Consider the following 26,544-nt stretch of genomic DNA (forward strand, 5'->3'; position numbering starts at 1 on the left):
CCAACATGGCAGACAACAACTAATGGGCAAAAACAAAAACAAACAGTGCAAATACAAAAAAAACAAAAAGAAATAAATAATCAATAAATATAAAGAACATAAGATGAGGAGTCCTTGCAAGTGAGTCCATAGGTTATGGGAAGGATACAGTGATGGGGAAGTGAAGTTGAGTGAAGTTATCCCTCTAGTTTTAGAGCCTGAATCTTGAGGGGCAAGAACTGTCCCTGAACTTGGTGGTGTGGGTCCTGAAACTCCTGCACCTCCTTCCTGATTGCAGCAGAGAGAAGAGAGCATGGCCTAGGTGGTGGGGTTTCCTGATGATGGATGATGTGACAGCACTCCATGTAGATGTGTTCAATGGTGGGGCGAGCTTTACCTGTGATGGCTGGGCCCTATCCACTACTTTTTGTAGGCTTTTGTAACTGAAACAATTACCTACCTTTCAAAGTTCAAAGTAAATTTTTCATCAAAGTACATATATATCACCATATGCTATCCTGGGATTTCACATTTCTGTGAACTATTTCCAAATCAGAATCATTTATTCTGATAAGTAACATCTATTTATCAGAATAACACAGTCTGTTGTAGTTTGCACATTGGTTGTTTGTCCATTTTTGTTGTAAGTATTTTTTCATTGATTCTATTGTATTTCTTTGTATTTACTGTGACCCATTTTCATTTACATTTAATTTACATTTACCCGCAAGAAAATGAATCTATGGTGGCATATCTGTACTTTGATAAAAAATTGATTTTGACTTTGACTTTCTGTGGATTCTTTGTGATTCAGAATTGAATTTATTATCACTAACTTATATGATGTAAAAATTAGATGAGAAAATCTGCAGATGCTGGCAACAGACACAAAACGCTACAGCAACTCCGCAGACCGGGCAGCGTACATGGAAAAGAGTGAATCGTTGACGTTTTGAGCTGAGGGTCTCAGCCCGATATGTTTCATGTGTGATGATGTAATTTTTTTTATTCTGCACTATTTCTGCAAATAGTGTATAGTGAAAAAAAGGAATAATGAGGTGGTGTTCATGAACCATTCAGGAATCTGACGATAGAGGAGAAGCTGCTGTCTCTGAATCACTGAGAGTGTGTATTCAGGTTTCTGTACCTCCTCCCCGATTGTAGCAATGAGGGGAGGGCATGTCCCAGATGGTGGGAACCTTTGATAATGGCTGGTGCCTTCATGAGTCAGTACCTCCTGTGGATACCACTGATAGTAGGGAAGGATATGCCTGTGATGTATTCGTCAGAATCAACTACACCCTGCAGCTTCTTACATTTCTCCACATTTGAATTGTTGTACCCGGCCATTATGCAACGAAGTAATGTGAAGAGGACATGTCCCAGATGGTGCAATTAGGATTTTGCAACTAGTCTCTGATTTTTGGTCAACTGAGAAACTGCTTATGGTGTAGTCACTGTTGTACTGAAAGAAACACAACCTTTGTGCACAGCAAGGTACCACAAATGATTATAGGTTAATTCCCAAATAATCTATCTGCGGAGTGTTGAATGAGGAGCAAACATTGACTGGGACACCCACTGTCCTTCCCTCCTCAAACACGGAGCCATGGGATACAAAACACTGAACTGAAAGGACAGACGTGATTTAACCTAATCTGCAGGAAGTTACCTCTCAGGATTTGAGAGTGTCGGCCTGGATTATTCTGCTTGAGTCCTTGCAGTGAGCCTTGAAGTCACAAGGGTGAGCACAACTGACTGTCAATAGGGCTCGAGAACTAGTCATGTGATCAGGATAGCACCCGGCTTTGTTTTAAGAGCTCTTAATCCCAGAGTCTGTACTAGCAGTCCAAAGAATACTGAGCTAACTGACTTCACACAACCAAAAGGGTAATGCTATCCACTTGATGGCCAACAAACAGCAATAAAACCATGGCATGACATGAAACACCCAGATTCGGTTTAATCAACTTTCACCTTTTGCAAAGCCACCTTAACTGTGACATAAGACAATGAGATTTGTACAAGCACTCCAAAATATGTTCTGATAATATACTGCCTGGTAGAGATATAAAAAATAAATGCATCTTGTATCAAAATGAATTTTTATGACTCACTCATAAAATATTTGCTCACCTAGTCAATTGATCTGTGATTAAATACTGTGGTCTCTGTGAGTAGCCTGATTAGCAAAACCAAGATCTGAACAATGATTATTTGTTTTAAGAGTTTAATCATCAATAGGTTTTGGAATCATCAATCACAGCACTTTTCCCACTCCACTTTGTCTCTGTGACACCATCATTAGCTTGACTGGTCCCTTGAGATCCAATAATCTTAGCAGTAAGGATTAAAAGGACAGCCCTTCTCATCAACATTATAACTGTGTGGAATTTGGGTGCCTCATAATTAACAAAATGATGAAAAGTGATTTTAAAATTCACTAAATCAATTGTGAAATCAATGAAGACCAGTTAAGTGCTTTTCAGAAACCTCACTTGAAAAGATGCACAGCAGTCAAAGTATTAAGCACCCCAACTTTTTCTTCATTTCTCACACATGGATACTAAGGAGTGCCTCAGTGGTAAAAGACAAGGTTTTCCAGGGTGGTGACGCAAGTAAAGGTTATGCAACAACTTATTAAAAAAGGACATTTGGATTTTTAAAAGACATCACTGCGAGCCCTTGATGAAAAAATAATTACTGGTGCACATTTTTAAAACAGAATTTGTGAAATAAAGGTCAATAAAATTGGGAAAAATACATTTGTAAAGTGAAGGCACAAGTATTATCTGGATATGTCAACAAATTGGGCTAAGTGGCCTTTTCCTCATCTGATTGTTAGAGAGTTTTTCTCCAGCTGTTGTGTTTGGAATGGAAATTCTGTGTCAAGGAAATCCAGTATTATGCACTGCTTACCAACTGACACTGCTGGAAAGGGATTGGCAAAGACATTCTGAAGAACCATTTTTCAGAATGTACTTTTCTGGAGACACGCAATGGGAAAACTAGACAGCTTCTCACAGCAGTCAGGGCAAACATTTCTTCAACTTCCAGTCCTAATATGCAATTTGCAACTGAGTTTTGCATATGAAATCACTGTTTTCCATGAGGTTGTTCTTTCACATCCTCAGTGAAACTATCAGATCACCATTTGATTATATTAGAGGAGAACAGGGAATTAAAACTCTACTACATGCTGTGAAACCTTAAACTTAATGCAATGAGGTATCACTGTGATGTCTGGATGTTCCATGTGACCATCCTTGGTGACGTTATCTCTTGACAGTTTCAGAGTTCGGCAAAATTTTCTAAATTATTCCCTTAGAATAATACACTCCATGGGAATTATGGGCTTTAGCTAGTGGATGCTATTCTGCGAAAACTTTCTCTGCTCACACACACACACACACACACACACACGCGTGCACCCCCCACACTATGGAAATGTGTGCAGACACAAATGCATTGGTGCACAGCCATGTACACATGTAAACACAGGACCAAAAGCATATGCATATATAGCCAGGCACACACATTCCCTCACTCTGCACTGTACTACTTTTGTAAGACCATGGTCATTACTGAATCATCACTTGTTTCTTGAACACAGCACAACCCTGATTAATTCATTTCAGCAACACTACGCCACTTCACTTTATTTGTTTCTAATTATGTTCTTTCTTGTAAAACTTGCATATAACTTATGTTTGTGTTCCTGTGAATGCTGCTTATATGATGCTGCGTGCCTGTGATGCTGTTGCAGGTAAGATTTCATTGCATCTGTACTTAAATGTACTTCAGTATATGATGATAAACTCTGACATTGATAATCCCTACCCAAAAACATTGAATAGCAATCACAAACTTGGGCAAATACTGCCACTTTAACATGTTATATGACATTTTTAGAACAATAGTAGGCCATTCCGCCCAAGCAGTCTGTACACTCTTCAATCCTTCACCCACTCCCTTCCACCTCTCCTGATGGCTGATTTTCCCTTTCATTGCAGAAATGCTTCCATAATTTGAAATACAAACCTTGGAGAAAGATGGGTGATGTTTTAAATAATGACTCAGCTCTTCCTATTCACACCTCCTCTATGTTTATGTTTGCACATCTGTCCCACCACTGCTGGTTTTCACTATTCAACCTTTGTTTCCTTCCGTCCCTCCTAATTTTTCTGTGTTTCCATCTCCCTCCAGTCATCCTAACTTTTTTTTCCAGCGATGGAAGTTCATCACTGTGAAATATTGAAACTGTTTCTCTTTCCACAGTGGTACCTGACCCATTGAGTGTTTGCAGAATTTTCTGCTTTTTGAAAACAACATTTGAAGTGCTTTGCATTTGAAAGTAATGTTAATTATAAGAAGGTTAATACTCTCTGTTGAATCAGTCTTCAGCACACTCATATCTAAATACTTAGCAATATATGAACTGGGAGCAGGAATACACTACTGTGAACTCCTTGAGCCTGTCCCACATTAATACTATCATTTTTGATCTGAATGTACCTAACTCTGTACACTTATGTTTCAGGTTAAAGATGCTTCATCAGGACGGGGTCTTTTAAAAGATTATTGACTTAAGCAGCAACCTTGTTTCTCACTCCACAGATGCTGACTGACCTGCTGAGTGTTTCCAGCATTTTCTGTTTTTGTTTCAGATTTTCAGCATCTGCAATTTCCTTTTAACTTTCACACATCCTTCTAAACACTTGCAAATAAATGCTTGGCTTGGTAAGCCATCCCTGGTTTACAAACGCCGACTATGGCCCCCTACAAATAAATGAGCTTCGTAATGTCAAATTCAAAAGTTCGATATATATGTACACACATTTATTGCTTCTAACAGCAGGGCTAGTTTCCCGCCTCTCGACCTCTTCACTTTTAGTAATTGTCCTTTCTTATCAATCTCACGTGCTGTTGATGCCTTTCTTTACAGTATTATGAAGGCATGACACATATATCGCGTGATTTTTGTATATTTTCCGAGCAATGGACAAAATCAACTTAAGAATGCCTGTAAAATCCGCCCCGTTAACCAGGATGCAAACTTTCCTTAGAAGAGACCCACCCATTTTCAGTTATCTGTCTAGCAACTCTCTGAATTGCTTTCAGCGCGTTACCATGCAGAGGAAAGAGACTCTTCATCTTTCGGTTCGAGGCGGCTGCTGTATTGTTATCATTGCAAGTTTATAGTCCGATTACAATCACTGTGTGTGACAATATCAAGTTTAAAACAAGCGATCAAATGGAAACAATGAATTCCGTCATATTTTTAAATATATACTTTACGAACTGGGCCCGTTACAGACATTTGAGACATTTGTACAAAAAAAGACAATACGCGCCATATTTCTGATAATAATCAAGCCTCATATCACTGCCAGTTATTTTACGAGCCTCAAACTTTTAAAAGCGTGATCGAGATCGCCACAGGGAACGGAGAAACAAGATATGCAACGCTTTTCAGCGGAGGACCGCACTGAATTACAGACGGAATATATATATCAAGTTATTGACAGCTCAAAAGGATAACTGTAAATTCAGGACATGGGAAATATAACATAATTCCGAATGTAATAATTGCAGATTGGATTAATCAAATGGGGAGTGTTTTAAGGACGAAACAGTGAAGATCCTGATAGCTGGCTGTGCCTCGAGGGTCTTGTATAGTGGGTTTCTTATGCGAGTTTCCCCAAGGACCTACTGACCCTGAGAAAGGCACTCCAGACCAGCTAAATGGCTCTCGCGCGCTCTCTCTCTCTCTACCACCACCCCACCCAATCCCTCCAGCTGGTCCCTGCCATTATAACAGCCCACGTACTCCTCTCAGCAACGAACACTAGCCAACAAAACTGACAACCAATTTAATTGCCAACAGCACCGGCGCCACGGTGCAGACAGAAGTCGGACTTTAAAATCCCTACACCCCACCCGCGATTTCACATCTCACTCTCCGTTATTTATGAATGGCACATTGTTGCACTCGTGCTTTTATTTTCCATCAATGGGGATTCTGCAGAGGCAAGGGGTAATGCAAATGTGTTGAACTGGGAGTTCGCTGCAGCATCAGGTATTACCGAGCGCGGCTGTCCACAACAAAGATTGTGAAAGCGAATGAGAGAGGGAGAGAGAGAGAGAGAGGGAGAGGGAGAGGGAGAGGGGGAGAGAGAGAGAGAGAGAGAGAGAGAGATGAGAGGGAGAGGGAGAGGGAGAATGAGAAAGAGAGAGAGAGAGAATGAGAGGGAGAGGGAGAGAGAATGAGAGAGAGAGAGAGAATGAGAGGGAGAGGGAGAGCGAGAATGAGAGAGAGAGAGAGAGAGAGAGAGAGAGAGAGAGAGAGAGAGAGAGAGGCGAAGGGAAAGATGCACACTTTGCCATCAAGGGATGCAGTGCTGGAACGCCCAACTCACTGTCCCTCTCACTCTGAATAATATGGATTTTCTTTTAACATCGATCGCTGACCGATTTGTACTGTTTTGTCACTTGCAGAATCCCCCGCCCTCCTAAATGTTTGTCAGATTTAACGTCTGTCACATACAAGAAAATAAATCAAACGCGACAGTTTTAACGAGCGATTCTATTGTAAAGCGGGATTATTTTCTCTTTAATCCATCGATCAAACCTGCTCCGGTGTGTAAGGGGGAAATTAACCAACTCTTCTAGGCAGAATCTTTATGAAGCCGGGTTAGCTACCTTAACAAAATACACATTAAACAAACTTAAGGTGCAAGTGCATCTTCACCCCTTCAGTCTTGGCCATTAACTAACAGAGACCCAGCATTTAGAGATTTGGCGAGTCGCTTCACCTGGATGGAAGAGGAGCATTGCTCTGTTGGTACCGGCACTTCAACAGCCCTAGTGACCGGTGCAGTTTACCGGAATCAGGTTCATCAGAGCTCACAGTAATACAGAGATGCCCAGCGCACATCCGCGTTACAGACACAGGAACCCCATCAAAGCAAGCTAACTATCTCCGGTTAACACATTGGTCTCAATCGTATTATTTTTTTCAAAACAATCGGGCAATGACTTGCTCACACCATCAACCACCTCCGACCCACACCCTCATTTATATGTAGCCACCCGTCATTCTCCGAGATTATTCTTCCCAAACCTCCAGTGGAACGGCTCGGGATGTGCTCCCTCCTTTCTCCCAATCCCAGTCCCTTCACTTGGTGTTCCCTCTCCGCACCATCCACTATCACTCACACTCCCCTCCCTTCTGCTTTCAGTATTTAATCTTCACATTTCCATCTGTGTCTCGCCTAGTTCCCCGTCCTTCTCTGTCCCCTGGCCAGTCCCTGCCTGGCTCCGACTCCTCCTGACTCTTTCTCCCCCTTTACACTCTCCGTATCTCTTCCTCCTGCCCTTTGACCCTCTTTCCCTCCACTCACCTCTACCCTTCGCCTCCAATCCTTTTCCTCCCTCTCCCGTCTCCCCACTCTCTTCTCTCCACGTTTGCCTTTCCCTTACCTCTCTCTCTCCTGCCCCCCTCTTTTTCCGGCACGTCTTTCATCTCTTTCCCCTGAACTTCTGTCTTCACGCCACTGCCCTTCTCTCCGACTCCCCGGTCCCTCTTTTACTCCTTTCCCTCAATTTTCTCGTGTTTCCTCCCATATGCCCCATCTCCTCTTCATCCCATCTCCTGGCTTCCTTCTTCCTCCCCGCCTTCTCTCCTTTCCCCTCAACCCCTCTTTCTCCTCAGCATTTTTCTTTTTTCCCTTTTCCCGAGTTCCCATCTCTCCTTTCCCTTGTCCCCACTCTCCCATTCACCCCTCTCTCTACTCTGTCCTTCCTTCTCGTTCTGTTCCTCACTTGCATCTTCACATCCTCCTGGATCTTCTCTCTCTCTCCGCGTCCCATATACTAATGTCGCCTGTCGGTTGTTTCCTCTCTACCTCGAACCTTTTCTCCAGTCTCCCCGCGCGCCTCTCTCTCTCTCTCTCTCTCTCTCTCTCTCTCCTCCCACCCCTCTCTCCCCGTTTTTCTATCTCCCAATTTCCTTCCTTCCATTTCCTCTCGCCCTCCACCTTCTCTCCCCTCTGCCCCTACCCTTCGTCCCTCTTCTTTCGGTCTCGCTCTTATCTCCTTACCTTGAGACGCCCGCAGTTCCGCCACCGCAGCCAGCGCAGGTAACAGCAACACTCGGAATAACTTCTGCGCTCCTATTCCACACTGACTTTCTCCCATGCTTTATACTTGAAGGGAGTCCAGCAGGGGGAATTAAGGGGAAAGGGGGGTCGGGGAATAGGACAGTTTCCCCAAAAAGCACTAGAGCCACCAAAAGACGATATCCCTTTGAAGTTGAAACGGGCTCTGTTTGTAACCCGCCGCTAATCAAATGTTGAGAGAGAGTGAGAGAGAGGATTAGCGATGAGATAGCAGGACCGCAGTCAGTCAGAAAGGTGAACACACCGCCTTGTCACCTCTGCTCTCCCCCTTCCGAACTGCAGCCGCGTCAGGAGAAATTTAAAAGTTTTCTCCTGGGTTAAAATTATTTTATGTGTGTCAGGAGCAAGTTTTAAAATGAATATCCAGATCGAGTCAATGCTGTGCAGAAGAACTCTGCTGGTGAGACGGTCTGGGCTGTGGTTTCATAGAATTCTTGTAGATTGCAGCGACTCTGCACTTCGGGCTGCGAGAGAACGTGGAGTAAACACTAGGGAAGAGTGAGAGGGAGGGAGAGAGCTAAGACACATTTGGCTGTCCAATAACACTCAACATTTCCCTTTGCCGGCTTCAACTGCAAAACCTGGATTGGATTCTCCAGGAACCGGAGCAGACTTCAGTGTTGTTCAGCACCTTATTGCAGTTAGAGGGGCCGGTCGCTCTCCTTCGTAAAGACATGAGTATTTTTACAAAATACCTCTCAGAACCACATGTCCCAAAGTTGATAACACGGGTATTAGAAAGTGGGTGAGGGAAGAGGCCATTTGGTCCTTCCAGTCTGCCACACCATTCTCTCAGATTATTAGTCAAAGAGGGATGGTTACAGGCCCTTCCACCCAATGAGTCCTTGTCGACCATGGTACACACCCAGCTAGTCCCAGTTTTCGGCAGTCGGCCCATATTCCCCAAAGCCACGCCCTCCATGTACCTCTGAAAGTGTAGATCAATCTCAACATCAGTGTCCTGCCTTATCTTCATAGCCTTTGATTACAGAACAGGCCATTTGGCCCACAATGTTCTGTTGAACTAATTAAACTGGAAAATGTGTCCCTTCTGCCTATAAAATATCCATATCCCTCCATTCTCTAAGAGCTTTTCAAACACCTCTATCATATCTACCCCCACCAACAGCCCTGGCAGTACATTTCAGACATTCAACACTCTCTGTGTAAAAAGCTTGCCCTGCGCATCTCCTTTGAGCTTACTGAACCCCCCCCCACCTTAATTTCATGTCCTTTAGAATTAGGCATTCTGACCCTATGAAAAGGATAAAACCCATATCTCTATCTTCCTCATAACTTATAAACTTCCATCAAAGTTCAAAGTATTTTTTTTCATCAAAGTACATACATGATACATGTACCATAAACAGCCGTGAGATTAATTTCCTTGTGGGCATACTCAATGAAAGACCACACCAACCAGTGTGTAAAAGCCAACAAACTGTTAAAATATTAAAATAAAGAAATGCTGATAATAAATAAATGAGATGAAGAGTCCTTGAAAGCAAGTCCATAGGTTATGGAAACACAAGGAAATCTGCAGATGTTGGAAATTCAAGCAATACACACAAAATGCTGGTGGAATGCAGCAGGCCAGGCAGCATCTAAAGGAAGAGGTACAGTCAATGTTTCAGGCTGAGACCCTTCATCAGGACTAACTGAAAGAACAGATAGTAAAAGATTTGAAAGTGGGAAGGGGAGGGGGAGGGGGAGATCCGAAATGATAGGAGAAGACAGGAGGGGGAGGGATGGAGCTAAGAGCTGGAAAGTTGATTGGCAAAAGGGATACGAGGCTGGAGAAGGGAGAGGATCATGGGATGGGAGGCTGAGGGAGAAAGAAAGGGGGAGGGGAGCACCAGAGGAAGATGGAGAGAAGGCAAGGAGTAATTGTGAGAGGGACAGAGAGAGAGCAAAAAGAAAGAAAGGAAAAAAAGGAGAAAAAAAACAAACAAATAAATAAATAAAGGATGGGGTAAGAACGGGAGGAGGGGCATTAACAGAAGTTAGAGACGTCATTGTTCATGCCATCAGGTTGGAGGCTACCCATAGGTTATGGGAACTTTAATTGAAGGGGCAAGTAAAGTTAAATGAAGTTATGCTCTTTGGCTCAAGAGCCTGGTTACATCCTCCACTGTTCCTCTGTCATTCCAGACAAAACAACCAAGACCTTCAACCCTCTTCCTATTGCATATGCCCTCTGATCCAGGACCTCTTCTGTACTCCCAACATTTTTAATATTCAAAAAATGCATTCATCTTGATTTTGAATTAACTTAGTGACTGAATTTCCACAAGCCAATAGAGTAGACATTTCTCCTCAGTTCAATTCTAGTTTGAGATTTTAATCCTTGTGTTATGCCCCTTATCAAAGTAACACAATCTCCTCATATCTACCCTTTGAACTCTGAAACATCACTTCTCCTTTTTTTCTAAGCATAGAGACCTAGCCTACTGCTAGGGATTGAAAAGATTTAGAAGGATATGTGACTAATGCAGGCAAATGAGGCTATCTTTAATGGGCATCTTGGTCGGCATTAAGGAGTTGGGCTGAAGGGTCTGTTTCTTTGCCTACTACATAATGACTCCATTTAATGTCTCATCATGTGATTGCCCCCATCATCCCAGGAAACAGTCTGAAGAATCTTTATTGCACTCCCTCTGTCACCAAATATAATTTTTTAGGGGTAAGGAGATCAAAATGGTTCACATATTCAAATGAGGCACTTTTACTGTGTGGTCATCATTATAACATTGAGGATGCTACAGGAGAGTAGGCTTCCATGGCTTCTTTGTAGTGTCCAGTGCAATGGATTGAAAGATGAGTATGGGTCTGGGCACTGGGGAGAATTCTTCTGTTCTTGAACATCAGCTGCCTTCAAGACAGACAGGAGTTCACTTTAAAATTTCATTCATAAGTCAGTACATCCAGTGGATGAGCAGTTCCTCAGGCAATATGTCTATGCACAAGCATCTAGAGTGGGGATGGAAACTGTAAGTTTCTGATTCAGGGAAAGAGAGTGAGCCAATTGTCCTCATGACTCAATCAATCTGTTTTGAAAATCAAAATAACTGTAGATGCTGGAAATCTAAAACAAAAATGGAAAATTCAGGAACTCCTCAAAAGACCATGCCACATCTGTGGTAAGAGAAACAAAGTTAACATTTCAGAATAGAGACCCTTCATTGGAATGGAAGAAAGATCAAATGTTTTCCTTATCTAGAGGATTGTATATTTGAGACTAAAGAGAAACAGAGCATTTACTAAGATTTTTCAACATATCCTTCAAGCACAGCTTGTTTCGCCTACTCTTACCTCACAGCCGTGCATAACATCATTACAATGCAAACTGAGGCATGTCTTCTTTACCTTTCATACATTTTGTTAGGAATTTCTTGGGTGAAAAACATATCTTCTCATGGGTTTATATATTTGTCTGAAGGAGCACTTCTTTGGAGAGTATATTTTTCAAGTTATCCTGAAACATTGATTCTATTTCTCTTCCCACAGAAACTGCCTGAACTGCTCAATGTTTTCTGTTTTTATTTCAGATCCTCTGAAAGAATGTCAATACTTACCTACGTTGCATCTGTGACTGTATTTCAAATGCATTGTACCGTGTGATGGGTAAACCTAAAGCTCCAAAAAGCTCTATGTAAATCCCTGGTCTTTGTGGAGTTCCTGTAAGTCTTTCTTGGGGGTGTACATAGGTGTTGGTTACATTGACTGGTTGCATCACAGCCTGGAATGAAGGCTCTGATGCACAGGATTGCAAGAGGCTGCAGTGGTTTGTAGACTCAGCGAGCTTCATCATGGACACAACCCCCTCCACCATCGAGGACATCTTTAAGAGGCAGTGCCTCAAAAATGACAGCATCCATCATTAATTCACTTAGCCCATTGCGGAGGAGGTACAGGAGCCTGAAGATCTACACTCAATGATTCAGGAACAGCACTTTCCCCCCCTGCCATTGGGTTTCTGAATAGTTCAATGAGCCCTTAAACACCACCTCGTAATTCCTCTTTATTGCACTATTTATTTATTTTTGCAATTTATAGCAATTTTATGTTTTTACACTCTACTGCTGCCACAAGACGGCAAATTCCATATCATATAAGTCAATGCTAATAAATCTATTTAGATTCTGATTCTGATTCTTTGAAATAGTTAATGGTCTTCTGATCTCTGAACTATGGGTATGAGTCCCTCTCTAAAGGTCTTAACACAAAAACTCACCCACACACTCCAGTCCTCTTTTGACAAAGTACAGCACTGATGAAGGTGCCATCTTTTGGATAAGGTGTGAAGGATTCCTGCAGCAAAATCATGAAGGAAATCAAGACCTTATCCCTGATACCATGGGCAATATTTATCTTTAACTCAATGTGACTGTGCAGATGATTTAGTCATTATCACATTGCTGTGTGTGTAAGCTCACTTGGTCTAAATTGGCTGCTGTGTTTCTTACCATATGAAAATGGTTGCATTTCATAACTTCTTTGGCAGTGGAACACTTTGAGAGGTTGTTTTCATAAAATCTTTTTTTCTTCAACATAATGATAAGACGTTAAAGGAAGAACCAGCTAGGTTAGTATTGGGTTTGGATGATCCTAAATTAAGTTATGGTTCACAGATGCAGAATCTGTACTGACATGGTGTGAATGAACAGCAGAGATTAGTTCGGAGGAGGTTAATACGAACTGGAAAGAATGCATCTTAGCTCAATATGCAGAAAGGAAATATGCTGATGAATCTTGATTGGTGCATTAACCATCCATTACTCACAAGTAACAAAGCATTATTTTTCAAATGTGAACATTCAGTTATATTCTCAAAGTTTCATATTTTAGTGGCAATTAATTTCAAAGGTTCAATTAACATATCTTATTTCCACTGTAAAGGTGGGATTAAACTTCAGGTAATAATGAATGTTTTGATTCTCCAAGTGGATGTCAAAATATTATTCAGTAATTAGGACTGAAATAGAAAATGGATTCATTGAGATTTCATCTCATTATGAAATTCTACTGTTCGTGTGAATGGCTACTCCTGTTTATAATGGAACAATAGTAACTGCAACTATAACAACTGAATTTGATAACAGAAGATATATTATTGTACTAAGCAGCAACAAGATTTAAGAAAGCAATTCATCAGTGATAAAATAGTGCTAGGAATAAAATAATCTCCCTTTCTAAGGCCACTTAGTCATGGTTATGGGTGGCATCCCAGCTACAGTCACAGAAGGGAATATCAGAATCTGTCCAAAAAGGCTAAACATTATCCTTACTAATTTTAGCTGTGTTTTGGACACAATATTACTTTCATTTCTCAGAAACAGACTCTCCCACTTTTTCAAATCTCCAGAATAGGAACAAATATACATGGACAGGAAAGCTTTAAAGGATATGTGTCAAATGTGGGCAAGTGAGACTTGCTTAAATGGGAATCTTAGTTGATATGGACCATTTGAGCTGAAGGGCTTGTTTCCGTGCTGTATGACTCTATGACCCTAAATGAAGATTTCTAAATGATATCCTTACAGATGAATGATTGGTGTTGAGTGTGGAAGGAAAACATTATGCTGGCTGGCTCAGCACTCCAGTCGATTGATTATGCACCTGCCTCATATGGTTGTTCTCCCTTTTATCATTGTATGGTTCTTCCATCTCCACCTGTCCACAGATTACGCATTCATACAGTTCTCCTTGGGAGTTTGTTATTTCTTCAACTCTCAGCACCGCTTTGTCAATGCTTTCCAAATCACAACAATACAATTCTGAAAATAGAACATCTGCATGGGATGTAAAAATCTACACAGAGTAGTGAAATTAGTTTAATACATCATACACATCCCTCCCAACTATTTGTAGTATCTACAGGAGGCGCTGCCTCAGGAGGGCAACATCTATCATCAAAGATCCCACCATCCAGGCTTGACATCTTCTTGTTGTTCCCATTGGGTAGGAAGTACAGAAGCCTGAAGTTCCACGCCATAGGCTTTCTGTATTTCCCACCCAATGGTCACTGCAAGAGCAGCTATTTCTATTCAACCATTTGGCTCTTGAACCAACTGGAAAACCCTAATCACCACAGCTTAGCAACACCTTGATCACTTAGATCACTTTGCAGAAATGGACTTCTTTATTCTCACTGTGTTTTTATTTTAAAATTGCATATAATTTATGGTTAATTTTTGGTTTTCTGGTGAATGTATTTTATCAGATCAGATCAGATTCAGATTGATTTATCACATCTACATCGAAGCATACACTGAAATGCAGTGTTTTGCATTATAACGGGCTTTGTGCCTGTGATGTTGCTGCAAGTAGAATTTTCATTGCACCTATGCTTACGTGTACTTGTGCGTATGAAAATAATCTTTGGCTCCAACTTTGACATCTTCTCTCTGATATTTTCATCAGTTTTCTTAAAATTTTCCTGTCTTTCTGAGGAGGAGGGGCTTTGGTGGGTGGGGGAGAATTTTAAATGGAATGGCTGGATTTACTCCGGTACTTAATCCCTGCCAGATAATTGTTTTGGTGTGAATCTCCAAATACAAATAGTATAATAGGTGTTTTTGAAAAGTAGCTGGATCCAAAAACTGCCTTAATAAGAAAAGATTTATTCAGAAATATCCAGTAAAGGTATAGCATAACCTCATTGTTAAGCACGGCCTAGTTTGTAATGACTAATGCTTACTGTGTATATGGAGCAAGCTAAATATTTTGACTTTAAAAAGTAATGGAAAACCTCTGTCATTTAATATACTGTCCTCTCTTTAAAGCGGCCCCCTACATAGTTCAATGTGTTTTCAAGAAGCTATTCATAATATTGATAATTTTGAGGTTTCTAACGAGCTTAGACCTACCGTGTATAATTGAGCAGTCTGCAGCAGAACACAAGATATAAAACAGAAGCTGATATCCTTGTGCTTTGATCATCATACAGCTCCCAGTTACAGAGCAGAGACGGTGGATCATACACTCTGGACCATGTCTGTTTTGTAATTACTATATCATCAAATTTCCTTTTATATTACACAGGTTTATGGGCAATTTGGAGATGGCATTCCGAAATTCCCTTTACCTTTCAATCAAAATTGAAATTTGGCATCTCATGCCTGAGTCCATTATTGGATACTTCACTTGCTTGCATGCTGACAATCATTTGATCCAGATATGATTATGATTGCTTTCAAACTGACTGCTTGAAACTTTGAACATACTGTCGGAAAGACTCCAAACTGACTGTGAACTAGTGATCATAAGCCTTGGAGGAGATTGTTACTGTTGCTGCTAGCTTTGTGTTTTACCTCAAGCTTCAACTAGATGCACTTTGTCATGAGACCACATTGATTTTAATGGTGCAAGCTAGCAATACCAGGCACTGGTGAATACTTAAAGACCTAGCCTTAATGTAGTGAAAAACAACAGGACAGGTAGAACCTGTGGAGGCAAAAAGATGTTCGACATTTCAGGTCTAGACTAGAGGTGTAGGGAGGAGATTCATTACCTTATCATAACCTGCGTCAGAATGTAGCAGCATCAGATTTTCTAGGTCCAACTAACCTGGAGGAAGCAAGTACCCATAACATTTAAATAGTCTATTGGTAAAATGTTGATGGATGTCGAGCACATCTCACCTATGGCTATGCAGGTGACTCCAAAGTATATCTTTCTGTCCACAATATGGGAAATGGAAGCCTCTGTGTTGTTATTACATCTCTATCACAATAAAACAATACCATTTCCAACGGATGACTGGATATCTTACTCTCGTCTCCCCACACAGATCCCTTACTCCCAGATGAAGGAAGGTCAGTGAGTCCCTAGTGGGCTCTTCAAACATAACATCAAAATCTGCCTGAAGAAGTTCAACATTACATCCAAAAGCTGGGAAGAAATTGCATTCGACATATATATCTGAGGGAAATCTTTTCACAAAGGAGCTGTGCTACACGACTTCTGCTGTGATGCTTGAGGACAAGAAGGAGCTGTGAAAGGAGAGGCAGGATAGCCAGGTGAGCCAATCACTAACCACAGCCATCACTTACCCTTGCCCACACTGCACCAGAATATGTACAAAAGTTCAAAGTTCAAAGTAAATTTATTATCAAAGTACATTTACGTCACCATATACTACCCTGTGATTCATTTTCTTGTGGGAATTTACAGTAAATGCAAAGTAACACAAGAGAGTCAACAAAAAATGCACAACCAAACAAACTAATGTGCAAAAGTCAACAAACTGTGCAAATACAAAAAGAAAAACAGTCAAAATAATAATAATAATAATAAAATAGTAAACAAATAAGGAATCAATATTGAGAACATGAATGAAGAGGCTTTGAGAGAGTTTGTGGGAAAAGTTCAGTGATGGGGCGAGTGAAGTTGAGTGAAGTTATTCCTTCTGGTTCAAGAACCTGATGGTTTGGGGTAATAACTGTTCCTGAACCTAGTGATGTTGGTCCTGAAGCTCCTATACCTCCTTCCTGATGGCAGCAGTGAGAAGAGAGCATGGCCTGGATGGTGGGGGTCCTTGATGATGGATGCTGCTTTCCTGCAACAGAAGTCCTTGTAGATGTGCTCAATGGTGGGGAGGGATTTACTCATAATGGACTGGGCTATATTCATTACTTTTTAAGGTCAAGATCAAGGTCACTGGTGTTTCCATACCAAGGCTTCATGCAACCAGCCAGTATACTCTCCACCATGGATCTATAAACATTTGTTGAAGTTCTAAATGGCATGCCAAATCTTTGCAAACTTCTCAGAAAGTAGAGGTGTTGCCATGCATTCTTTGTAATGGAACTTATGTGCTGGATCCTGGACAGATCTATTTAAATTGATACCAGCAAGGAATTTAAAATTGTTGACTGTCTCCACCTCTGATCTCATGATGAGTACTGGCTCATGGACCTTCAGTTTCCTCCTCCTGTAGTCAATAATCAGCTCTTTGGTTTTGCTGACATTGAGTGAGAGGTTGTTGTTGTGGCACCACTCAGCCAGATTTTCACTCTCCTTCCTATGTATATGCTGATTTGTCACCACCTTTGATTTGGCCAGTGACAGTGGTGTCATCAACAAACTCAAATACGGCATTGGAGCCTCACAGTCATAAGGATAATGTGAGTAGAGCAGGGGTTAAGCACACAGCCTTGTGGCACAGCTCAGCTGATGGTGATTGTGGAGGAGATGTTTTTGCCAGTCCAAAATGACTGGGATCTGCAAGTGAGAAAGTCAAGGATCCAGTTGCACAATGAGGTATTCAGGTCTTGGATCTTATTGATTAGTTTTGATGGAATGATAGTCATGAATGCAGAGGTGAAGTTGATGTGCGCATCTTCTCTGTCCAGATGTTCCAGAGTTGAGTGCAGAGCCAATGAAATGGCATCTGCTGTTGATCTTTTGTGACACTAGGCAAACTGAGTGGAACCTATTTGCTGCTCGGGTGAGAGTTGACATGTTTCATCACCAACCTCTCAAAGCACTTCATCACAGTGGATGTAAGCGTTATTGAGCAATAGTCATTAAGACAGTCATGTGGATTCCAGATCCTTTACAGCCACCTGTGGACCCAACAATAGACAATCCTTTAGGAGAACATCATACTCAACTCGAGTGATCAAAGAGAGATTACAATACAGAAGGATAGGCCTCATCAGTACCAAATCCCCAATTATTTCCCTGTAATCTATTCTCACTCAAATGTCCATGTACTTCTCTTTGATTCTTTTTACCAGCTCATCTATGTGCACTAAGGGTAATTTACATTGGCTAATTCATCCATCTGCTTGTCTTTGGGATGTGGGAGGGAACCAGAGCACCTAGAGGAAGCCCTCATTGTCATGGGGAGAACCCACAAACTCCACACAGACAGCACCTAATGTCAGGCTCAAAATTGGGCTGCTAGAGTTGAGAAGCAGTTGCACGTCTGGAAGGTTTCTTCTGGAAGAAGATGGCGCCGGCAAACAATATAATCAAGGATGATAACCTTCAGACATTTCATGAAACTGCTTCTTTCACTTTGTTTATTTAATCTTTTTCTTTCAAATGTGGTTCTGCTATTGTTGGAGTCTGTGATCTACTTTTCGGTGGTGTGTTTTCAGGCCAATTGAGCGGTCTGGCACTTTTCTGTCTCTGAAGGATTTTGGCGTGTTTTTGAGTGAAACGTGTAGCCTGGAGGATAAGAAGCTTAGAGATGGGGCACAAGCCCGTGATCGATTCCACTTCTCACTGATCCCACCAATTCAAGCCTCAAAAAAGAATGAAATCAATGAGGACGAGTGTGGATCGTGGGTGAGAGTTCAGCGGCAAGTAGCTGCTTGTGAACAGTTTCTCTCTCTCTCTTTCTCTCTCCCTCCCTCCCTCCCTCCCTTGTTGCTTCTGGAGGAAAGTGCCTATATACAAATGATCTCTCTCTCTCTTCCTCTTGCTTGATGCTGTCAGAGGATGATTTCAGAGTCTATGGGCCTTGTGCAAGGTTTAATTGACTCCGTTTGTGGATTGGACTCTATAGTTCATATTATGATGCCTTTGTGATTTGATGTTTTATATTCTGTATTTTTTGCTTGTTTCTCTTGCCGTCTGCGCAATTTTTTTTGTGTTGGGGGTTCGAAGCTTTTCTTTAAATGGGTTCCATGGTTTTCTTTGTTTTGTGATTGTCTTTGGGGAAATGAATCTCTAGGTTGTACATTTTGAAAGTAGATGTACTTTGAATCTTTGAATCTGCCTGGTGCACCTCTCTGCTGCCTTCAGTAGTGTTTGATGCACAGTCCACAAATGGTTTTGTTTATCATGCTCAAAGCAGCTGTAAGCATGTCTTGTCGTGGACTGTTGGCAGATTTTGTACTAGCCCATTGGCATGAGATCTTTTGGGATGATACTTGCCAACTAAGCTCATTGCTCTTGCCTCCCTCTTCTACCTTCCTCTTCTCCTCATATAATCTGTATTGATAAATTGAATTGGTTTATTGGTAAGTGGGTAAAGGTTTTGAATGGTTGAACGTTGGATCAGACTCAATGGGCTGAATGGCTTAATTCTGTTCTTATATCTGATGGTCTTATTACTGTCACATATACGGAGGTACATGTCATTTCAAAACATAAGTAGATTGAAGTATACAAGAGGAAAGCAATAACAGAATGCAGAATATAACGTTAAAGAGAAAGTGTAGTGCAGGTAGATAATAAGGTGCAAGAGTTATGATAAGGTAGATTGGGAGATCAAGAGTTCATCTTTAACAAGCAAGATTTAATCAACAAAATCCAAAACCCGGGCCTCTGTAATTGGATCCTTGACTTCCTCACCGGGAGACCCCAGTCAGTGTGGATATACAATAACATCTCCACCTTGCTGACAATTAACACTGGGGCACTGAAAGGATGTGTGCTTAGCCCACTGCTTTGCTCTTTCTATACCTGCAGCTATGTAGCCAGACACAGCTCAAATGCCATCTTAAACTTGCCGGTAACACAACTATTGTTGGCAGAGTTTCAGATGCTGATGAGGAGGCATTCAGAAATGAGATAGATCAGTTAGTTGAGCATTGTCACAGCAACAACTTTGAATTCAATGTCAGTAAGGTCAAGGAATTGATTCTGGACTTCAGGAAGAGGAAGTCAAGGAAACACACACCAGTCTTCATCGAGGAATCAGCATTGGAAAGAGTGAACAGTTTTAAGTTCCTGGCTGTCCTCATCTTTGAAGATCTATCTTGGATCCAACATATTGACGCAATTACAAAGAAGGCATAACAGTGGCTATATTTCATTAAGAGTTTGAGGAGATTTGGTATGTCACCAAAGACTCCTGCAAATTTCTACAGATGTACTATCATTTGAACAGATAATTTGATCATTTGAACAGGGCATTTGAACAGTTTGCATTACTGTCTAGTATGGAGGCGCCACTGCACTGGATCAGAAAAAGCTGCAAAAAGTTGGGCACTTGCCTCTCCAGCACTGAGGACACCTTCAAAATCTAATTCCTCAAGAAGGCAGCATCTATCATTATGGGCCCCGATCAACCAGGACATACCTTCTTCTCATTGCAACCATCAAGGAGGCGGTACAGGAACCTGAAGACACACACTCAATGTTTCAGGAGCAGCTTTTTCCCTTCCACCATCAGATTTCAGACAGGACAATGAACCCATGAACACTACCTCACTATTTGTTTTGTTTTTGCTCTCTTTTTGCACTACTTACTTAATTTAATTATTTTATATATTTATATTGTAATTTATAGTTTTTTAAATTATTATTATGTATCGCAATGTACTGTTGCTGCAAATAAACATATTAAACCTAATTCCAATTCTGAATTGGTCCGTTCAATAGCACAGGCAGTCTTTGAGTCTGGCATTACATACTTTCAGTCCTTTTTATCTTCTGTCCAATGGGAGGGGGAGAAGAGGGAATGTCCAGGTGGGGTGTGGATTTTGATTATATTGGCTACTTACCCAGTGCACTAAAAAATGTAGATAAAGTTTATGGAGGGGGGTGGTTTCATGATGAGGCCGTGATTTTACATCCTCTCAGAGAAAGTACTTTCTAGATGTTCAATGTTGGTCGTTCTGCTCCAGTAGCCAAGGCTCATCATTGGGTATTGTTCATCAACATTGGCTTTGTTTGTTTTTGTAATTATTGTAGAGTGATACAGTGGTACAACAGTTAGTTCTGTTGCCTTATAACTCCAGAAATCCATATTCAATTGAAAATTCCAATGTTGTCTGCATGGAATTCACACATTCTTAATGCAACTATGTGTTTCTTTCCTCCCATGTCCCAAAGGTGAGCTGGAAGGTTAATTGGCCATTGTAAATCACTTCTAGAGTAGGTTGATAGCAAAAAAAATCATTGTAAAGTGATTGGCACATGTTAGGGGGAATCACTTGCAGGAATACAGGAAAATAACAAGATTGAGATTGAAACTCATGAGATGTTCTGCTGGGTTGAATGATCTTCTTTGATGTTAGTATAAATATGATCGTAGAAGGTAAGAAGCTGCTTGAGTTGTTTGATGTGCCATGTATAAAAGCTCCTCATCTCAGAATAGTGAATGGGACAAGACATGTAGATCTTCATGGCATTTATGCAATGGCTGAGAATTTTGAACTCAGAGATATAACCTGGGAGTGGAAAATGTAAAATGACTCCTCCTTCCACTACTAGTGCTTGGTCTCTGCTTCCATCAATAAAACTCATTTTCCAGACCATTCCTGTCTGTGTGGCTTTGGGGCTAGGGATATGCTTGATTAAAGGGAGGTGCTACATATTTTAAGGAGGTCTCTGAGATCATAACTGGAACATTACTTTTGTCCTCAAGGAAATGCCTCAATGATGAACTTTTTTGAGAGTCTGATACCAGGCATGTGGACAATATGGTTCATCTACCAAAACTTAAGCATAATCAGAGCCTTAGTGTCTCAGTGCTGGGGACGTTAACCGAGAAAAGGGCGCTGATGTTGTTTCACTTTTGCTGCCAGTGAAGTTGGAATATTTTGTGGAGACAGTGTTGGTACTACATCTCCAGTGTATTGCAATATCTGCTGCGGGTAATCCATATTTCTGAAGTATAAATGATAAACGGGGATTACTACTATGGGCTTGTGGCTTGTGACAGTGTTTGAGGTCACAGAATCATAGTTATACAGCATAGAAACAGACCCTTCAGTCTAACCCATCCATATCAACCATGGTGCCTCAGTGAGGAAGTCATGTTTTCCTGCATTTGGCCAGTATTTCTCTGCTATCTGTCTTGGTCCATGTATGGGTCTTCAGTTTACTTGGAGAGGATTTCACACAGTCCTGCTTGGCGACAAATTGTCTTTGAGAACTCTTCCATGAAGCATGCTGGGAATTCTTTACCACCTCAGTGTGATATAAGGTTTTTAAGACAGTCGTTGATAGAGAAGACATCACTTTAAATTTTCCAGATTCGTTAACTATAGAGTCAGAATTATTATTAATAACAATGATAATAATTATTAATAATAAACATTATTATTAACCATCAGCAAGAATCTATGGTGTCCAAATGAGAGAAAGTAAGAGGGACCCTAGGCTGGGTCATATTATAATAAGCAGGATGACTGACCAGAGGTGCAAGTTGATGTGGAGGACGGTGGGGGTGGGTTTTGGGAGGGCATGTTGAGGGAAGTCCTGGACTTATAGGCAATTGAGATTGATTTCTTAGCTTGGACTATTACTGTCCTGTCAGGCTGTAAATGACATCTTTAGCACACACAGTGCTCCTGCTCAGGGCATTAGGTGAACAACTGTGAACTTGGCATCGTTCCAGATGGATGATAAGAACTCATTACCTGAGTACCTGTCCTATTTCCACCTGGCTGGAAAGGTTAAAGTCCACTCTTAATCTCCCTCCTCAACTTACACTCATGAAATCCATCATTTTACAATCCTTTCATCCATCTCCACCTCCCATTTGGCAACCAGAATATGTTATATTTAATTGCCCTTCATCAACATCAGTAATGCCAGTGCTAACTAATGTATTGTGACTTCTTCCCCCCTCCCTCTTCAAGACCAGCCGACTTGGAGGCTTTGCAGAGGAGCCAACCAACATTGCTGACTTGACTTCCTTGTGACTTTTCCCTGCAGAATGCAAGGAAAGGAAGAAAGCCTTGCAGCTATTTTTATCCCCCTGTGGTTGTGCAGTCATCAGGCTGGATAGCTGACACCATTAGAGAGAAAAGGAGAGCTGCAGCTCAAAGATAAATCACACAACAGCTTTTTATCAGCATGAAGACACAGACCTATCACTTGCTTCCTACTGCAGATATCCTACCCCTGTTTTGTTAAAGCTGCGTGTATTTAGTTCTGCTGGCTTGCACCTTTGCTGCCTGTTGCACTGGAGAGAATCACTGCATGTCCAAGCCTTCACCACACTGCACCAGCATCTGACAAGCGACTGAGTTGGCTATTCTCTAGAGTTTAAAGAGGTGGCCTCATTTAGATTCACACTTTTGACGTAACAGTGTAATACATGAAGCTAGGTCATCTAAACCTAGGGTTAATCTCAGAATGAGGGGCAGGCTTTTTAGAACTGAGATGTGGAGAAATTTCTTCACTGAGATGGTAGTGGATTCTCAGCCTTGAAGGGCTGTGGAGATTCAGTCATTGATTCCATTCCAATCACATTAGGAGTATCAGTGTGATCAAATGGCAGTGAGATAAATAATTAGCCTTGATCATATTGAATGGTAAAGCAGAGTTCAAGGGGCAGAATGGTCTGCCCTTATTTCTTTTGTCTCTAATGATGCATTGGTTACTGCCTGAGTCTTGTACAATTGCAGCCTTCAGACAATGATCCAATACAGCTAACCCACTGACTTTAAATCAAGCTCAGCTAAAACTTTAAAATTTTCACTCTTGTTCTTTGATCCTTCCTTGGTCTTGTTTCCAATGGTAATTGGTTTATTATTCTCACATCTACTGAGGCAAAATAAAAATTGTTGCTCTGCATGCCATCTAAATAGATCATTCTGTACGTAAGTACTCTGAGGTAGTGCAAAGGTAAAAAAAAAGCAACAGAATGCAGAATATAGTGTTACTGTTACAGAGAAAAAGCTGTGTAAACTCTTTCAGCCTCAGTAGCCTCTGAAATCTTTGTATTCCTCTAATTCCAGCCTCATGCACCTTTCGCTTTAATCACTCCCATATCAATGGTCATGCCTTCAGCAGCCAAGATGCTGTGCTTCAGAATTTTCACTTTAAACCCCTCTACCTCGCCATCTCTCTCTCTTTCTCTCCTCCTTAAATGCTCTCTTAAAAATCTACAGCATTTCATTAACTATATGACTGATGAAGGAATTGTTTGAAGACTGTCTCCGATGCCTCATCAAGTACTCTGATAATTAAATTCGTTTTATTGTATAATTCTCCACAATTTTAATTGCCTCATATGCTTAATATCATACTTTGATGAATGTTCCTGTGAAATGCTTGCGGTGTTAAAGGCACAGTGGAAATCCTTATCCTTGCTGCTGATAGGATTGGCACAGTTCTGTGGTGGCCAGGGACTGGTCTGCTGCTGAGCAGTGAGGGTGCAGGCATTTCCTATTTCAGAGAGCACATTTGATTGTAATGGAGAAACACTGAGCAGGTTCCAAATGTATCCTTAAGGGGGAGACATTCAAGTCAAGGTTTCAATTGCTTTCTCTTTCTGCCTGAGGTGGAGCTAACGTGTGGCTTTAGGAACAACATGAGTACAAAAAATTGAACAAATCAGCACAAATCAGAAATTTCGGCTGTTTTTCGTTATCTTTTTTCATAGCACTGTATTCAAACTTCACTTCATAATCTTCAGTGATAAAACAAAATCAAAGTCGAAGTTGGATTTATTGACGTATGTACCTGTACGTGGATCCACAGGTGCAATGGAAAACTTACTTGCAGCAGCATTACAGGCACGTAGCACCACAGATTTCACAGGAAAAAGATAAATTAAGCATAAACATAAATTATACAAAAAAATTTTACAAGAAAATAGATGATTTGAACAAAAATGTCCATTTTGATATAAAGTGATCAATGTGGTCCTAGTGTCACCCTCTATGGTGATTAGGTCAATATCCAGTAAGATATTAAGGGAGTGCTCCATTGCCAAAGGCTTTTCAAGAGAATATCAAACAGTACAGCACAAAAAGAGACCCTTAAACCCATGATGTTGTGTCAACTAATTAAACTAGTATTTAGATCAAACTAAATTAATCCCTTCTGCCTACACGATGTCCATATCACTCCAGTCTCTTTAGATTTATGTACCTATTTAAGAGCCTCTTAAGCACTCCTAACATATCTGCCTCCACTGTAACCCCTAGCAGCACATTCCAGGCGCCTGGCACTCTCTGTATAAAAACTTGCCACTCACATTTCCTTTGAAATGATCGCCTTTCATCTTAAATGCATGTCTTCTCATAATTTTAACCCTGGGAGAAAGATACCTGCTATCTCCTCTATCTATGCCTCTCATAATTTTACAATCTTCTCCCCCAGCCTCCACCATTCCAGTGAAAACTGCCCTAATTTGTCCAACCTCTCCCTATAGCACATACACTGCAAGCAATACAACATCCTGATAAACCTTTTCTGAAGCGCTCCAAAATCTTGACATTTTCCTCTAATGTGGTAATCAGAATTGAATGTCATTGCTGTAATCATTTTGAGGTCCTGAGAGACAGGAACTCAGGCAACAGTAGGAAACCTAATATAGAGCTCTTCTGATTCGTTATAGTGCTTTTTCAGAAAAAGGATTTTCTATGGACTAAAGGTGAGGCACATCAGCCAATAAAAGAAAAGCAGGAACCAGCAGAGTGGCCATTTTGGAGTAGCCATTCTGAGAGTGGGCCACTGTTCGACTGGTAAGTGAAGAGACTTTGGCAAGCTGGGACACAACTAAGGTTCCATGAATTTCCTTTTTAGTCATAGATCATTCAGATGACATTTAGGACTGTGGCATGATCTTTTTGCAGGATGTGGGATCTCTGGAAGACTGCCAGTGTCCCTGAAGATGTCACCTGTGGGAAGTGTGCCCTAACTGACCAAGTGAAGGTGCTGGAGCTGGAGTTAGAGTTGAATGCACTCACTACCATCTGAGGTGCTCAGAGTTTCCTAGGTAGTGAGGTGGTCATCCTGAAGTACAGGCAGAAAGTAGTTAGGTAACCACCAGAAAAGGAAAAGGGAGTAGTGCAGCTAGTGCAAGGTTCCCCTGTGGACTTTCCTCTTGGAAGCTAGTATACTGTTTTGGGTACTGTTATGGGGAGATGACAGTTCAGGAGATTGCTGAGGCTCAGCGGGGAAGGATGAAGCAGAAAAGATTTTAGTGATAGAGGACTCATCAGTTAAGGTGTAGTTACGCAAGGGACTTTGGAAGGGTGGGTTGCTTCCCTGTTACCAGGGTACAGTATGTCACAGAGCAGCTACAGAACCTTCTCAGGGAGAGGGCTTTTAAGCAGCCTTTATGCACATTGGCAGAAATGACGTAGATAGAGAAAGGGATAAGATCCTACGGACTGAATATAGGGAAGTAGGGCGAAGTTAAAAGGCTGGATCTCAGGGGTAGTAATCTCTGGATTACTTCCAGTGCCAAGTGCTAGTGAGGGTAAGAATAGAAGGAAATAGCAAATGAACGTGTGGCTGGGAGCAGGGATTGGGACCTTTTCTGGGCAGAAGTGACCTGTATAAGAACATTAGGAGATGTGGGGGCGGGGGGGGGGTGTGGGTGGGTTAAGTAAAAGATGGAATCCTAAGCATCAAGGAGGCAAATGAGAGGCTGGAAAGTTATGCAGAAGTGAGTCATTGCAAGCCCAAAAGGCAGGACAGGAGGAAGAATTGCAGAGAGTGAGGAAAGCCTATTGGA

General features: G+C 41.3%; 1 protein-coding gene across 3 annotated transcripts in view; it reads right to left on the reverse strand.

Moving 5' to 3' along the window:
• LOC140196741 (netrin receptor UNC5C-like) overlaps window positions 1–8,636 on the reverse strand; it is a 376,998-nt gene extending 368,362 nt beyond the window's left edge. For all 3 annotated transcript variants that reach the window (XM_072256459.1, XM_072256460.1, XM_072256458.1), the window contains exon 1: window positions 8,082–8,636. In XM_072256459.1, coding sequence (XP_072112560.1) covers window positions 8,082–8,178 — 97 coding nt within the window. In that variant the 5' untranslated portion in view covers window positions 8,179–8,636. The remainder of the gene's footprint in view (window positions 1–8,081) is intronic.
• Between the last annotated feature and the right edge of the window lie 17,908 nt (window positions 8,637–26,544).

Source organism: Mobula birostris, chromosome 4 (genome assembly GCF_030028105.1).
Source record: "Mobula birostris isolate sMobBir1 chromosome 4, sMobBir1.hap1, whole genome shotgun sequence".
In the NCBI taxonomy this organism is placed as follows: domain Eukaryota; kingdom Metazoa; phylum Chordata; class Chondrichthyes; order Myliobatiformes; family Myliobatidae; genus Mobula; species Mobula birostris.